At 40.1% G+C, this 17,392-nt stretch overlaps 1 protein-coding gene across 3 annotated transcripts in view; it reads right to left on the reverse strand.

Moving 5' to 3' along the window:
- FBXO16 (F-box protein 16) overlaps nt 1-17,392 on the reverse strand; it is a 224,569-nt gene that overhangs the window by 148,406 nt on the left and 58,771 nt on the right. For all 3 annotated transcript variants that reach the window (XM_069233776.1, XM_069233777.1, XM_069233779.1), the window contains exon 4: nt 7,779-7,985. In XM_069233776.1, coding sequence (XP_069089877.1) covers nt 7,779-7,985 — 207 coding nt within the window. The remainder of the gene's footprint in view (nt 1-7,778; nt 7,986-17,392) is intronic.

Here is a 17,392-nt window from a genome sequence, read left to right on the forward strand (position 1 = left end):
AGATTATGCCCTTGTTAAAATAGGTTCATTAGAAGATAAGCACCAATTTGTGGTCCGTGATTCAAGTCCTGTAAGTTTGCTAGGACGTGACATGTTGTGTAAGTTGAACTGTTCCATCAGCTGCACACCTAAAGGAATAGCAATCCAGAAAAATGAGGAAGATGTGCCCTGTAAAATTGTAGAGCAGTAGCTGAGTGTCACATTGTACCCAATGATGACATGTCATGATTTGCCCCCGAAGATTTGAAAGAAACTGCAACACCAGAAATTTGGGATCTTTCAGGAAAAAAAATAGGTGTTGCACCCATTAGAATAACAGTAAAATCAAATGCAGCATATCCAAAAACACCCCCATTTAATATGTCCCCAGAGACAATTAATGGAATTACCCCTTTGATTGAACGTTTGATTGAGCAGGGTATTTTAAAAGAAATCATGGGAAGTCTCTGTAACTCTCCTATTTTAGGATTGTGGCAGCCCAGTGGAAAATACCGCATTGTTCAAGATTTGAGAAAGTTGAACGAGATTGTTGTTCCATGTTGTCGTGTGGTACCAAATCCCGCAGTGATTTTATTCCAAATTCCCTGTGAAGCTGAGTGGTTTACAGCCATTGATCTGTGCCAAGCATTCTTTTCTGTACCATTGTATGAGGAAAGTCATTATTTATTTGCGTTCAAATTCAGTAGTCGTGTTTTCGCATTGTCCGAAACTCCTCAGGGGTATACGGAGTCACCATCCATTTTCAAACAGATGTTGAAAAAGAATTAGGAGTCCCTTAAAATGCCCTATCATTCAGTCTTACTGTAATACATTGATGACCTGTGGGTTGCGTCAAATACCAGAGAAGTATGCAGAAGAGAAACCATTGCCCTTTTGAATCATTTAGGAGAGTCTGCTAAATTACTGCATTGCAAAAAAGATGTCCTGCATTTAGGTCACCACATTGAGAAAGGTGTGAGGAAAGTGTCACAAGAAAGAATCTTAGCAATCATGAAAATGAATCCTCCAGTAACACGGAAAGAAGTCTGAATGTTTCTAGGAATGGTTGGCTACTGTCATCAGTGGATTCCAAACTTTTCCCTTTTGGCCAAGCCTTTAAAGAGGCTAACACACAAGGATGTGACTGATCCGGTACCATTGGATGGAAACTGCGTACATGCCTTCACAGAGCTGAAAGAAAGTCTATGCAAGCCGCAGCTCCGGGAATGCCTGATTATAACAAATGTTTTTCTTTGTTTTGATGTGAAAGATGGATGTGCACTCAGTTTTGACACAGTTGCATGGAAATGCAAACAAGCCTTTGGTATATTTTTCAGCCACACTTGATCCTGTAGCTGCAGCGTTGCCTGGTTGTTTACAGGCTGTGGGCTGCCCTCAGCGTCAGCATAGACCAGTGCGAAAGCATTGTGATGGGAAATCTACTGAACGTTTTTATCCCCCACTCAGTGGAGATTTTGTAAACCCGAATAAAGACTCAATATTTCACAAGTGCCCTTTTAGCCCATTATGAGCAAGTTATCCTTGCCTCTTGGAACGTTAATATCAAGAGATGAACAGTGTTGAACCCTGCAACTTTGATGTCTATTCCTACTGAAAATGCAAGTGACCACGAAGATGAGGTTGAGCATGACTGTCTCAATGTGACTGAGTTGTGCACCAAACCATGATCTGATATTCAAGATGTTCCCTTGGATTAAAATGACTGCCAAGCTTGTTGATGGCTCCTGTTTGAGAGATAAAGATGGCACCCTGAGAGCAGGTTGTGCTATTTGCACAGTTTCCGGTGTGATAGAAGCCTCCAGGCCTCAAGGAGCCTTTTCAGCCGAAGTTGTCAAATTGGTTTCCCTTGCCAGAGCATGCGGTGTTTCTGAACAGCTTCAAGTGACAATTTCACTGATAGCCAATATTGGTTTTGTGTTGTTCACAATTTTGGACAGTTATGGTCCTAGAGAGGTTTTAGGACCTCTTCTGGTTCCCCAATCTGAAACGGTGATAAAATGTACCATTTGTTGAATGCATTACAGTTACCAACAAAAATTGCTGTTGTGAAAAGCCTAGCCCATAGAAAATCAATTGATTATGTAACCCTTGGTAATACCTATGCAGATGAAGTAGCTAGGTACTGTGCTCTTAGCTGTAGCTCCTTTAATGGGAAGTGGAACAGTGATACTAAGAATGAGACAGGCAACACATCTAATGATGACTGCTGTTGACACATGGCAGGAAGTGAAGAGGTTGCAGGACAAAGTGACAGAGGAAGAACAGCAAAATTGGATTAGAGCAGGATGTGTCAAAAGGAATGAAGATTATGTTTGGGTTTCAAGTGATGGAAGAGTAGTGTTGCCAAATAACTTACTGTCCATGATGGCATGACAATACCATGGACAGACAAACATAGGTAGTTGCGCCATGGTCAGAACATTCAGGCAAACATGGTTTAATCCAAGATTTAGAGTGATTGGTGAAGCCACATGTCATTGATGTGTCACCTGTCAACAAAGGAATGTAGGGAAATGTACATCTGTCACACTGAGTCACATAGGTAGGTCAGGAGGACCATTTAACAGAATGCAGATGGATTTTATTAAGCTGCCAGTGTGCAGTGGACTGAGATATGTTCTAGTTATTTTTTGTATTTTCTCGCACTGGGTCGAGGCTTATCTCACAATGAGAAATGATAGTCTCACAGTAGCGAAGCAAGCAGTTACTTACAGAGCTGATACCAAGGTTTGGATTCCCGACTTCTCTAGAATTGGATCGAGGAACTCATTTCAACAGTGAGGTCCTTAAAATGTTGTGTGTTGCACTGCAAGTTGAATAAAGATTGCATTGCAGTTATCATCCAGAAGCTTCAGGTCTGGTAGAACAGATAAATGGAACATTGAAATCCAGACGGGCAAAAGTATGTGCATCCACAACAATGAAAAGGCCAGATGCATTACCTCTTGTTTTGAGGAGTATGTGCAGCACACCTGACAGGAAAACAGGATTGTCACCTCATGAAATCATCATGGGGTTCTATGAGATTGACAGCAGCGCCTGCAAATGCACTTGTGAACATTACAGATGACTTGGTGCTTGATTATTGCACAAGACTAGCTGATGTGGTGTGTTGTTTGTCTCATCAGACTGGAGAGGTTACTGTATAGCCACAGCAGGAACTGCGTCATGACGTATGTCCGGCAATTTTGTCATGCTTAAAAAGCATGTTAGGAAGACATGCTTGGAGCAAGTTGGAAAGGACCTTCCTAAGTGGTTCTTGTGACGACGACAGCTGTGAAGGGCGCTGGTCTCCCAAACTGGGTACACGCAAGCCATGCTTGCAAAGTTACAAACCCCCCTGATAAAACAGTGCCTGTTCCTGAAGGGTTCGTCACGGTGAGTGAGAGGGATTAGGTTAGCAAAGCTGTTGGGCCTGGACAAGTGGCTGCAGCACAGACTGGATCTGATGTGGTTCTGAGCAAGTCAATAACAGTGACAACAGTGAACGGTACAGAAGAGTTGAGGCAGAATTAGTTGCCTCATGTGAGCTGCGATGCTGACGGAGGACCAGTCATGCTAAATAAAAGAGTTGTACCTAGAGACAATTGGCCTAAAGAGAAAACTATGCCTGCTGTACAAGTGCCATCAACTATTGCTGAAGAAACTGAAGAGTAGAGTCAAAGTGAAAGCGATACTGAGAGTAAAGTAAACAGAAGGTCAAAAAGAAAAAGAGCACCAGAAAGTACTCAGCACCTGAATGGACATATTATTCTGCTAATGACTGGGAAAAGGTGTTTGTTGCCTTTTGTGCTATCAATTCAAATCTAGCTCAATATTCTTGAAATTGAAATTGCTTTAGAATTGAACCTTGAAATCTCATTGCCAGGTGATGAAGAGAGACATTACATTTTGGAAGTAACTATCAGTGATTGTGAACTGTGCCTTTATTAGAGACATTTGAACATTTAGAAGAAGCTTTTGAATATTTGCAAGTAGAAAGATGTGTTATGAACTTTCTAGAAGATCAAGAAACTTTGTGAATAATTGAATTTTTTTAAAGAGACTGTTTTTAATCGCTTTGCTCATTGATAAAAAGAACTGCAAAGAGAAAGTGATAAACAAAAGCTGCTTGATTTTTCATTTTGAATTCAGATTTTTTGGTCTGGAATTAGAGAGTCAAATCGCAATAGAAGTAGTAAATGTAAATACATATGTATGGGTTTAGCAGTAGTAACAGTTTTCATGATTATATTATTGCTTATTGTTTTGCGTTTGCCAATAACAAAGGATTCAGATCAGATTGCACTCAAACTTGTTTCTAATTTAGTAGATTCCCTTGCAGATCAAAATTCATTTTACACAGATGAGTATTTACACAGTGATAGTTCTAAAGGTGATATATCAGCAAATGTGTATTATAAGTTGTTGCATGAATATGTTGAGAAAATACAGTTAGAGACTGTTGCATGTGTACACGCTTGCCTTCATCAGTTAGTGAAGGAATTACATATCAGAAATTACTCATAATCTATGGAATTTCCTGTATTCTGTTATTAACACTGTTCTATCAGTAGGAGTATTATAAATATTTCTATTCAAATTATCATTTAGCCGTTTCAATTGTCCCTGTCATGAAACATTTAAGTAGCATTGCAAAGGCAAAGAACATTGATTTTGTGGGAGATTTCTTTGAACCTACATTGACATTTGGAACAGTATATGCACACAAGAACATTTGGCTTGCATTGTTAGACCAGTAGAAAAGGAATTCATTGGACAAGTTGAGGAAAGAATGAGAGAAATGAATTCCAAAATAGAAAAAGGAGCAGTTTTGAAGAATAGGGAGCGAGGCCACATTCAGTGGCTGAAAATCAAGTATTCCGTCCTACTAGTTGGGAACATGTAAGGAAGCTACAGATATATAAGCTGAAATCAAAGACTGACACACACGTTGTAGGTACTAGTGAGTGCAGTGATGTATTTTTGTTTAAAAGTGTTTGGACCTTTATGCTGAATGGTCAAGACCCTGCCATACCAGGTGTTTAGTTCATATGTGAAAAGAATGCCTATTACAAACTGCCGAAAGGCTGGTATGGTATATGTTACCTGGGAGTCGTTTTTCCAAAGATTTATCTTGTGGAACATTTTAATGATCCAGTTTGGGGTTAGAAATCAAACTCCAGGCCAGGGTCAAAAGAGGAGCAAGTGCTTGAGAAATTACAGGAGATATTTTTTGTGTCATATTTCCATCAGTAGGTGTGATCTTGAATGACATCAAGATAAAGTTTTCAACAATAGTAAATAACTTATCTACAGATACCGCAGATACCATTTTGTTAATGGACACAGAAATGGCAGCTATGAGATGAATGGTTTTGCAAAATCCTCGTCTTGCCTTAGACATATTACTCACAAAGAAAGGCAGAGTTTGTAAAATGTCCACATGCGCAACAATGTTTCACTTAAATTCCTGGCAATATTAAGGAGATAAGAAAATACATTTTAAACATGACTGGCTTGAAAAGAGACCTGAAAGAACTGACAGCAAAAGGTGCACAGGAAGCTATAGGAAATGGTTTTACAGCCTTTGGTAGATGCTTGTGAAATCCGGGAAGAGGTACTGTGGGAACCATACTGAGACCCCTACTGATAGTGATCTTATCAGTCCTAGTTGCAATTGGATTTTACAAATTATACAAGATACTGAAGAAGAAAAGAGCTAAAAGTAGACAGAGATGGGAAGAGATTGAAAGGGAGACTAGGAGACGCCTGTATTACAGTAATGCCAAGCAGTTATAGGATTTCAGAAAAACTGACCTGAAGTAAACCTCTGAAGTTTTAGGCTGTTTTACTAAAAATGAGAGTGGGAGTAATTTGTGATGGCATCGTTGCCATCAAAGGGGGGACTGATGTAGTCTAGCCTTTAGTAACGTCCCTCATGTCACAAAAGATCATCTGAATGTGATAGGTTATGTTTATAGTAATCGCAGTTTAATGGTTAAACGTCAAAAGCTGCATTGACACACATTTTAAATGTGCACTTGCTTTTATTTCAGAGTTTGACTTAGGTGGCATTTGAATTAAATCACATGTTAGAGGGTTAAAACTTTTGTTATAATGTAATTTAGACTTTAGACTAACAATACATATAGAAACAATATGGAATTTCTAAGTGATTAGTAAATGATTAATTAATTTAAAAATATGTGCAAAATGAGAGAAATGCAAATCAGTTGTACTTAATGAAATGCAGTAACAAAGCCTTTTCATTTGAAAGGAAATGGATTCTTTATATTAATGAAATATTATTAATACTGAATTTGTAAATTTGCATATTATTTACTAACGTATTAATTAAATGCATTATTATAATTTCCTTGTTTTCACATGAGTGAGGCCTGTTGAAACTTGCAATCTGTAATTTGTGATTGTGTTATAAATGCTGATTAATTTTCTAACATGAACTTTCTTTTAGGTTATGTTCCCATGAGAAGCTTAGCTAGATGGTATTGAAACAGTCCAATTTCTTCCTAAGTCCGTCATGGGAACATCTTTCATCTGTGTGATTCCACGCACGTTTAGAACAATTGTATATGAAACTAGTCAATGTTTCACACTGTTCTTCCGTCAGGGACACTAAGCTACATTCTCTCTATCCTAAACAATAGAATATAATACCATCTGGACTGTTTCAATTTGGAGTGATAAGATTAATTCCCATTGGATGATGCCCATCGGATGAATCAGGATGCTGTGTGAATTCTAATATATTAATGGGCACTTAAACCTTGAAGCCGTCCCAAGCAGACCCTTGCAGTCCCTAGATGCTGTCCTGATGGTTGCTGATTCTGATGCTTTGCTGATGAAGATTCCCTGAATGCTGTCTCCCTTGGAGAGGTATCTCCCTGTCTGTCATTTGCCTCTTGAAATGCTCTTTTAGATTTAGAAATCCTTTTATTTTCCCCTTCAAAAGACTCCTGACCGAGCTTCTGATATTCTGATGCTTTCCCTTTTTTTCTTATCTTTTGCCTAATTTGGTTAGTGACCTGCAGTCCAACATTTATCTTTTTCCAAATTATTTTTGTCATTTTTGTGCTTTTTGTATTTTGCCCATGTGTTTCTTCTCACGCACACATTTTCCTGATTTGATTAGTTAGAGGGTTGTCCTGTGCCCAGCTAGAGATTATTGACTCTGCTAATTTGAACTGACTAATGATTCTTAATTCTGAGCAACACATTATTTCTGTATCTCAGATATTTTTATTGATTTATTGCATTATTCTTCTTGAATGGTTAGTGTTATTAATGTTAATTCGCCTGAATCTATTTTGATACCTTGGGAAACCTTTGGTGATTATGTATATTTATAATTTTTGTGCATTGTCTACATGACTTTGAGCCTGTGTTTGTAATAAATCTTTTAACTTTATTCCAGATTGGAGTTTTCCTTCTGTGGCCACATTGGTAATGTTGTTTAAATTGATAGGGGCGTTGTTGACATTTTGTTCAGTGGTTCTACCACACCACTTACTGGATCCAAAGACTCATCCACCTCAAAGAGCACTGATTACTGCGAAGGATAAAAATGCTTCAGTAATTCATTTACAGAATTTACTTGTACGATACAAAGCATAGTTTTATTGACAAAACCCAAAACTACAAAAGCACTCTGGGTGCTAATTACAATGCAGAAGAAGTTGAAGAAAGCCACAGCAGAAAAGAGATGAACTGCAGACCATTGGCGGTGTGCGCTCTGACTTGTCCACATGGAGGAAGGATGTATGCATGCCATTTACCTGTGAACATCGACATAGGCTTCGAGGGTCCAGGAAGGAGAAGATGTAGAGAGACAAAACTTTGGGAAGCACGGCTGTGAAATCCAGAGCCTCAGATGGAACTTTGCTTTGCAGCTGCTTGAAACAGAACTTCATCTGGGACATTGAGCATCTGTCAAAGAGGTCCATTAGAATCCTTCGCCTCTGAGCATCTGTCCATTTGTCAAACTGAAAGGAGAGCATTGAGACAAGGAGAAATCACAGGAAAGGTTGTTGAAGATATGTCACGGTCTAGACATTTTGTAGTACAGCTAAAATCAAACTAACAAAAATGTGATGATAGGTATCAATACTCAAGTATAGACAGACATAACCAAACAAATAAATATTCGAGGAAAAACATGTTGTGGGTGATTGTTGGATACAAGGGGCTGGCTAAATAAAGCAAGATTCTGGTTAAATGTATGGCCCCTTTAAAGCTGCCACGCTTAGAAAATATCTATTACCTTCACATTTATTACTATAGCTTTATAGCCCGCCGTAGCAGGCTATAAAGGCCATTAAAGACCCGTGGGCTATACAGGCCTTTTAATAGCTGGCATAGCTCACTGCAGCCCGCTATGAGGCTGTTAGAGCATTCTGCCCATGGAGGGCAGAATGTTCTAAATACTAAACCAAGGCTCTCACGGAGGCTGAGGGGGTTAAGATCCCCTCGGGCTCTGTGCGGCCTTTGTTCACAACAACAACTGTAAACAACAACATTGGAATGTTGGAGCTCCAGGCATCCACCGGGCCATTAGAAGTCTGGAGTACTCCACTGACTTCAATGGAGCTCCCAACATTTCAATGTTCTAATAGAAATTAATATCATATAACTGAAGAAAGATTTCAGCAACAGTGTGAACCCTTGAGAAAGTTGTAACAATTATAGTTCAACATTCAGTTGTGGGTGTCTCTGTTCCCTTGGTTTGAGGCATTTATGTCCATGTTTATAAATGCTGTATGAGCACAGGCACATGGTAGTTGGTCTAGAGAGTTTTTATCATTATGAGGGCAAATGTTACCATGTAGGCTTATGTATTGTAACTAAACATTTTTTTAACAAATTGCAGTGTCAATGAGAGTTTATTTTTGTGATTTAAAGGTGCATGCCATTGACATCTCTTCTATTAGTATTACGTTGATGTCTGTTCTTTTACCCTCCACCTTGAGCTTTGAGTGAGAAACTCCCAGTTGAGCATGATAAGGGTGCAAAAAGAATAAACACAACCACATCAAGGCTCTGGAACAAACTTCCCTGCCACTCGGGCTCCCATTCTTCTCAAAAGACTCACAATAGTAAATCAAACCCACCTAATCACTGTGTTCCTGCTGTCAGTAGACGGACTCTACCCGTTGACCAACCACTTCACAACTGACTGTTTCCCCAGCCCTCTGTAACTGCCCACCAACAAATACGTGTGTCTGCATTAGCTATGTAGATATCCTTGAATGGACTCTGGAAGTGAGTAAGCCTGGCATATACATCCTGTGTCAGTTAAAAGTGAATCACTTCTCTCCATGTTCAGGTTCTTGCTACATTTCTTCACCCTTGGGCTGCAAGATTCCTCAAGCTTTCTCGTTATCAAAAAGGTGGTCAGATGGAGAATGTTCACCAAATTTACTATCAATGTTTTTTTACTTGCAGGAGACAACAGCTTAGAATGAAGCGGGTATTGTACTTTTCTCATATAAAAGGCACACTGGATGAAATTGTCTTGCAACATATTTTTCTCTATATAATGTTCCTAACCCAGCCTCTGCTCAACTATTTATAAAATTCGAAGCTTTGTCATGTTTAGTTGCAATAAAGTCTACAAATGTCTGTGTGGCCCCAATTGACAAGGCCACATCCTCCAGTAGACACTACTGTAAAATAGGAGATGAAAGCTCAGAAAACAACATCTACATGGATTTTCTGCACAATGAGTTATCACAACGAGCAATCCCACAGTCTTGGGCACCTAAAGTGAACAATTGCTGCTGGTAAGTAAACTTTAAAAAAAGACTCAAGCACAGTATTCATCTGGAGGTGGCTGCTGTCAGACAACACAGCAGTGAAAACGAGTGCCTTGGTTATCAACATGATATTGCACCACCTTTAGGATGGAGACCATCTAAGTACTGTCTATAGTACCAAAAAAAGAGACTGAGCCAAATCATCCAGGTTGGAATATAAAATATGCAGATTTTACAATTCTTAGATTTATTTCCCTTCAAAGTCTTTCAAAGTCACTGAATACAATATTCAGAAGTTTACTCTGTAGACCTGGGTCATCCATTGCTTATGTTCATAACATATTCTATAACCAATGTGCCATAATACATCTTACTGGTTCCATGCACACTGTGAAGGTAATATAATTATACCTTAATATCCAAGCCAAAACAACGAGGGCAAAAATATCGACAGGTAATTATGTATAGATTTACTCTACCTAACTCCACACATATGCATATTATAGATATATTCACATCCTCACCATGCACTGCTAATTAGCCCAGATATTACAGCACTCATGACATCTTTTATAACATCATTAATAATATCACAGTAGCATTTGTTGTAAAACTATTGAGGAGAAAACTGCATTGCAGGAGCATGAGTTATAGTTATAGTTACCCTAGGGTGCAAGTTATAGTTACTTGAAATAACTCTAAGTAAACTGCTGAATTTCTATGGTTTTGTGCGAGTAAATTCAGAGCCTAACTTTAACGTCCCTCTAACCTTTGTTTTTTTCAGTAAATATATATTTACTGAAAAAAACAAAGGTTAGAGGGACGTTATAGTTAGGCTCTGAATTTACTGCTGGAGGAAGTCAGTAGGTAGTTATAGTTAGGACCAACTTTTCCCATAGACAAAGCACTTTTTGCTTTGCTAAAAACTTTAGCGTCATTTGACGAATCCTCACAAATTTTTCAACACTAGTGTACCAGTTACTTCAGCTGCTGTCTGTAAAGTGTCGGGGTAATTCATCAAGCGGGGGCCGAGAAGGTGTGGGGGATGAAAACCCTTTTTCCCCATGCAGTGTTTATGGGGATTTGGCCATTTTTAGACAGGACTACAGCCCGAACCACTGAACAGAATTACACCACATTTTGCAGAAAAGTCAATCTTGGTCTAGAAAGAGCTCTTTTGTAATCTGGTGTAAATCTGTTCAGTAGTTTCGGAGTTAATATATGAAAAAATATAGATATCTAGGGACATGGGTACCCGCTGATCCGGACGAAACGTAAGGCCCTAATTGGCCTGCTGCAAATCTGAAAGGAAAGTTGCGGCCACCATTTTGTTTCTTGGCTGGGCCCCCAGGGAGAAAACATAAATAAAAACACCCATAAGGGGTCAGTGTAGAGGTCTTCTGACCCCATAGGACACATGGAGGGGTCTCTGAGGGACCCCTCATGGGCTACTAATTGACCATTTTTTTGGGGGGGCGATCGATGGATCCACCGTGGCACACAGTTCAACCCCCAGTGTAAATCTGCGATGGATCCGTGGATCCGAAGACCAATGGAGAAAAAAACTTTGCACACCCTACTCCGGGTTTGGGATGCATGCACTGTGTCCAAACCCCACTGTGCACGCGACAGTGGTTATAATAATGTACAGTAGTTATTTGTTACTTTACTTTAAAAAACAAAGGTTACAGGAACATTATAGTTAGATTAACATTTTACCCACACAAAATCATTAAAATTCAGCAGTTATAGTTATACTTATAGTTATACTTATCTGAAGAAACTATAACATTTGTGCCTTTAAGTAACTTTAGGCCATGAGTTGTAGTTTCTTAACATAACTATAACTATAGTCTATAAGTATAACTATAACTGTTGACTTTCTACGGTTTGTGTGGGTAAAACATCAACCTAACTATAACGTCCATGCAACCTTTGTTTTTTTAAGTGAATATATATATATATATATATATATATACACACACACATATATATATATATACAGATATATATATGTGTGCATGTATATATATATATATGAGACAAATAAATAAATAAATAAATACACAAGTATCCTGGACACCTGATATATCTTTATGCTTACATGCAGATGCGGTCTTGTGAGTTACACAGTCTGAGAAACCCGTTGACGACTCAAGACAGTTGAAGATTACATATGTTGTGGTGTGAGAACAAGTAAATACATTGTTCTGTACAGCAAGGCTTACTCACTGGAGATCAGATTCCCTGGATCACACTGGTAATGGGCAATAGGTCACTAGCATTTGAATCAATCGACCCATGCAAAAGGAACATTTTTGGTCACTAGACAATGCAAATGCAACATTTTGCACTAGTCGGTTGGTGCAAATTGTCAGTTCGCATTTGCAGTTTCATCACTGCAAAATCACTCAACTGAATATGTAAACTGTCCCACAGTGTTTATGTGCTGTGGTGTCACAGAAGTCACATTGTCTGTGGCCTATTTGATACACATGTATCACTCTTGGCAAGCGTATTGTATTATATTTTTATTGCATTTATCTAGCGCTCATTACACCCAATGAAGTGTTGAAGCTCTTTGTGGCTATTATCACTTTACTCTGGAACCGAGGGTTAGTGGCTAATCCAATGGTTATTTGATATTGTTGTTTACTGGGATTAGTCGTGTGCTCCTATGGAAACCATAACATACATTTTCCACAGTATGTAGTAGATTAAATTCACAGGAGTTAGTTGTGATCACTACAGGGGGCTATGTGAGTTCATCATATGGTCGGTGGGGATAACCAGACAGCCGAACAGAGATTGGATATTGTTAGGCTGAAGGCCTATGCTTTCACACAAGGCGGGGTTGTGATCGATTAAATTAAGTGTAGGCAATAATAGAGAACACAGCTGAGAGTCATGAGACTTAGAGTAGGCTATTCTTAGAGGTGACATGCAGAGGAAGGACAGAAAGACGAGGGAAACAATAGTTTTACATCAAGGACATTTTACGGGTTTTACAACTATAGTGAAGGGGAAGCTTTTTGAGATAGCATCAAATCTGAAGGTGTAATGCCTTAGAGAGAAATAATATTATTTGCATGTGAGAATGTTTTTGTAGGGTAGCATTTGTATAGTGTGTACGATCTCTATGTGGGATGCTGCTATGCCCATCCACACAAATAGCATGCTACACCATGTGGGTGTGTGGTTGGAAGTGTGTTGTCTTTGCTTTAAGTTTACGTGAGAAGCTTTCAATGATGTGTGATATCTACTAAGGTGGAATTATCATGTTCTGGGGCCCAGTGGCGGAGGTTGGATGCAGAGTCTGGCCTGCAGCCAGGCCCTCCGGCCAACACCCTTTACCTACACCAACCCTGTGCCACGCACAGCTTTTGGCTTCATGCCACTTAGAATGAGAAATGTTATGACAAATTGAAAATAAAATATATTTGACAAGTAAAAAGAGTGAGATTACCTTTTTATATGTACCTTACATATTTGAAGTTGAAAAGAATTTAAAGCTGAGAAATGACAACTGACACACCTAGACCGGCAAACACAACCTTCTGTGTGAGGGTTTGAGATGTAACCAATAGGCCACAGGTAATTCCTTATTACTCAGTGCCCAGACATTTTATGACATTCAATATAAAGATGGTGATGGAAAAAAGACGTAAATGTTCGGTCACTAGGAATGTTTAACATTCAAAACACAAGTAAATAAACAGACACACTACCAAGAAATACCAGGATTTGAACTTTCAACCTACTGAGTGACAGTCCAAGAGCTTTACCAATAGGACAGAGGTAACTCTGTTCTGCTGTACATCAAAATGTAACTATAACAGTCATAGCAAAATTTATGAATATTCACGATTTTTTATTGGATTTTAGAAAAATGCTTTTCAGCACTGAGGTGTTCCCTGGGAGACCCCTGCACTAAGGCTAGTGGGGTAGGGTAACAGCACCCCGCCCCCTCTTCTTTTTTTTCTTTTTCTTTGTTAGTCTCAGCTGAAGAGGATTCACAAAGCCTTCACACCTCTAGCTATCCAAATTTGGTTTTCTTTAAATATCTCAAAAATTACTGAACAGATTTACACCAAATAAGTAAGAAGGGTGCTTTCTGGGCAAGAGCTACCTTTCTGCCAAATTTGGTGTAATTCCGTCCAGTGGTTCGGGCTGTAGTCGGGTCTAAAATCTCGATGGGAATCAACATGGGAAAAGCACTATTTTTTACCCCCTCTTTTTCTCGGCTCCCACTTGACGGCTCACCCCAAAACTTCCCATGCACAACAAGACCTTTGGGCACACTTTTTTTGGGAAAACGTTGTGAAGAGTTGTCAAATGGTGCCAAAGATATAGGCAAGTCAACCGCCAGTAGGTTATATTTATATATATATATATATATGTGTGTGTGTCTGTGTGTGTGTGTGTGTCTGTGTGTGTGTATATATATATATATATATATATAGTGTACAGCACGAACATGGCCTGAGTATCATTAGAAATTTACTTTCAATTAAAATAGCAGGATATCTGTTTACGTCAAGAAGTGGAGATATCGAATATGTTAATAAAACAGGGGGTGAGTGCTTTATTGATTACCCTCTGTGTGCGCAGACACGGGGCGGGGAGAAATAATTCGGATTAGGAATGGGGAGGGAACCAGGTCCCGGCGGAGGACAAGGGGGGACAGATGAAGAAAGAGTTGACTGGGGTAGGGCAAGCACTGGGCGCTTTTGTCTAAAACCCCAGGGAAATCTAGCCATTCTTTTCATTATGCTAAGCCTCTTTCCCTTTGTGTGTTCCGGCTACCTGAGCCTATTTGCACACAGGCTTTACTAGTAATGCTAACTGGCCGACCCTCTGCTTTCCGTCCACATTTCTTTAAGCTCCAGGCACGCCTGAAAGCAACAGTGTTCCTTCGTTCACGTAAAAAAGATATGGTTTATTTATCATGTAACGTGTTCGTTGTTTTATTTACGTTTTTGGAAATACGCTTAAAGATGTCTGCGAAACGCAGCAACAGTACGAACGCTAGTCAAAGGACGGGAGCATCTCTGGAAGGTAAAGGGCTCTGGAGGTTACACATGAAAGGGACACCGCGGGCTTTCACCGCAGAGGTAAATAAAGAACCCGATATGGATCGATCTTATCGGGATTTGAAAAACGTAAACAAAAAGATCAAAAACTGGAAAAAAAGTGCAGCCAGGAGAGACAAAGAGGATGTGTCTGTTCTCACAAGAAGTGTTGTCCAAGAAACTAAGAGATGGCGGGCGCTCATCTGCAGTGGCAAATACTTCATTCAGTGCCGGGAAGACACGTCCAACCCGTGCGGACGCTCTCTGAGTTTATCTATGCTGGGAAAGCCAGGAACACGCAGGTGAAAAAAATGTGTGAGATTCCCAGTATTCAGTCCAACTACGGCAATTATTAATCTCTTTTAATTGTCATCTAGATATTATTTAAACAGCTCTCAAACAATTTTTAAAGTGATTCTGTCACGTGTTTGTTGTTTTAGGTTTATATTTTTATTTTTAAAAAAAATCCTTATTTCACTACTTTTTCAAATATTTGCTTTACCGAGAGGGTCGTGAAGATACAGACCAGGCTAGCAGGTGGCAGCTCAAGGGCACAGATCTGAGGAGAAGAACAGATATCCATTCACCAAAAGGCACCAGGCAGATGTACCATGACAGCCTACTTCACCCAAGATGTCATCACATCCTGGTCCTAACGTGGACTTCGTAACATCATCCTCTCCTGAGCCAGAGGTTGCAAGTCCAGTACCAGGGGTAGTACAGGGCAAGTAATAGCTGCTACCTTTGCCTACTCCCAACTGGCAACAATAGAGCAGCATGGCTGGAGAGGGCACAGCTGTTCTCTCCTTATGTAAGCAAGCAACAAGTACATTAGCACATATTTGTCATGTATCCGTAACAATTGGAAAAAATCAACATTGTTTGCTAGAAATTAATGGTTGTGGAATTCCGACTGTTTTAATAAGAAAGCACAGTGATTACAACTCCATTGAGGCATTTGAGATACTCGTTCATACAAGAACACATCCTCGCGCTGCAGGAAACATAAAATTGCGAATTCATTGACGTGTGAGAATACTTTCACCAGTGAGAGAACAGTGAAAACACTGAGGATACAAAGTAAAATAACTTTATCTAGAAAACAGTATCAAATCAATTAAGGTGCATCACGGAGGTTCAGGCTCACACTGCGTTGAATGGAACATGCAGTATTTATGTAGCTCAGATATTGGACAAGATCTCAATATGTCCCATGAGTTTGGAAAAAGGAAAGTCCTAAACCTCTCGGGATAGGTTTTAAAGAAAGGAACTGTTACCCTCGGAATCTTGTCGATGCATTTTGACCCATAATCTTTGTAAGGTTGTGCTCAGGACACAGATCCAGCAGGCGAAAGGGTTTCACATGAAAACTACACCAAGACCTTAATTGATTAGATACTGTTTTTATTAGTGGGGTCTTGGTCAACTGCAGCAATGACACTTGTCTTCTTCTAGGGTTTATGTAGGGGGTCTGTCCTCTCCCCGTGGGATTTCCTTCGTGCCTCTCTGTGGTCTCATTTTTAGAAACCGTTTTGTTTCAAATAGCTTCTACCATCTCAGCTTTGATTGGTTTAGGAGGTTCTTCTTTACTGTAATTCTCGACAGCAGTGATTCCATCGTTGTAACATGCGCATGGGTAGCTCTTGAGATCCGCCCTGGGTTAGACGGCATTTAGAGCCATTGTCAGTCCAGGTAAGATGCGTCACCTTAGTACCAAGGATCGCCATCCCTGTATAGGTTGGGCATGCTCTTCAGTGGCTGCATCATCATTTGTACACGTACTGTCAAGTACTCTTAGGAAGCATAGAAGACACCTATGGACTAGTTTCCTTCTGCTTGGGTTGTCAAAGGACAAATCATTTGTATTTGGGGTTTAGCTGGAGAGTGAAACGCTCTTCCACAATAGCAGCAGCGACATAGAAGCTGCGGTTAGTGCCAGTGTTGGGTAGGCTTTGGAACAGTTTGTATATTTCCTTTCCTGCGCAGTGGAGCGGGAGGAATCGCTTGACTCTGGAATCTGTTTCCCTGGTAGCCACAAAGTCAAAGCTTTACTGCCTCCAGCTAAGTGGCCCAGCGAGGGCAGACCGTTCAGTAACAGGAGAAGAGTACAAGTGATGTGCCCACATGTTGGGCAGGAGACCCAGTGGCAGATAACGGAAGGGCGACCTGGATGCCTTGTGGGGTGCGGGGGGGGGCAGCACTGACCTGGTCCGCACCATCTTTTGTAGTGGGGCTGATCACACAGTAGGGATCACACAGGGTGCTTCAGTTGGGTGTTGGTGAGTAAGCAGTACTGACATATGGATGTGGGAGTGCCAGGACCTAGGATTTAAGGCTGTTATGGTGGCTCACCTGGCAGAGATCCAGCAACAGTTCCTGCATTATGATTTGATTCTGGTAGGTGACTGTAGTTGCAAGGACTCAGCAGTGCCAATAAAATCGCAGTTGTGGCTGCACACCACAAGGTGGTGCAACACCAAGAATGAGAGACAACAACCTGCATAGAAATCTATACTGATAGGCATCCACCAACGAAAACGACATTCCCTTCAACTACTAATGTTT

Source organism: Pleurodeles waltl, chromosome 5, assembly GCF_031143425.1.
Source record: "Pleurodeles waltl isolate 20211129_DDA chromosome 5, aPleWal1.hap1.20221129, whole genome shotgun sequence".
In the NCBI taxonomy this organism is placed as follows: domain Eukaryota; kingdom Metazoa; phylum Chordata; class Amphibia; order Caudata; family Salamandridae; genus Pleurodeles; species Pleurodeles waltl.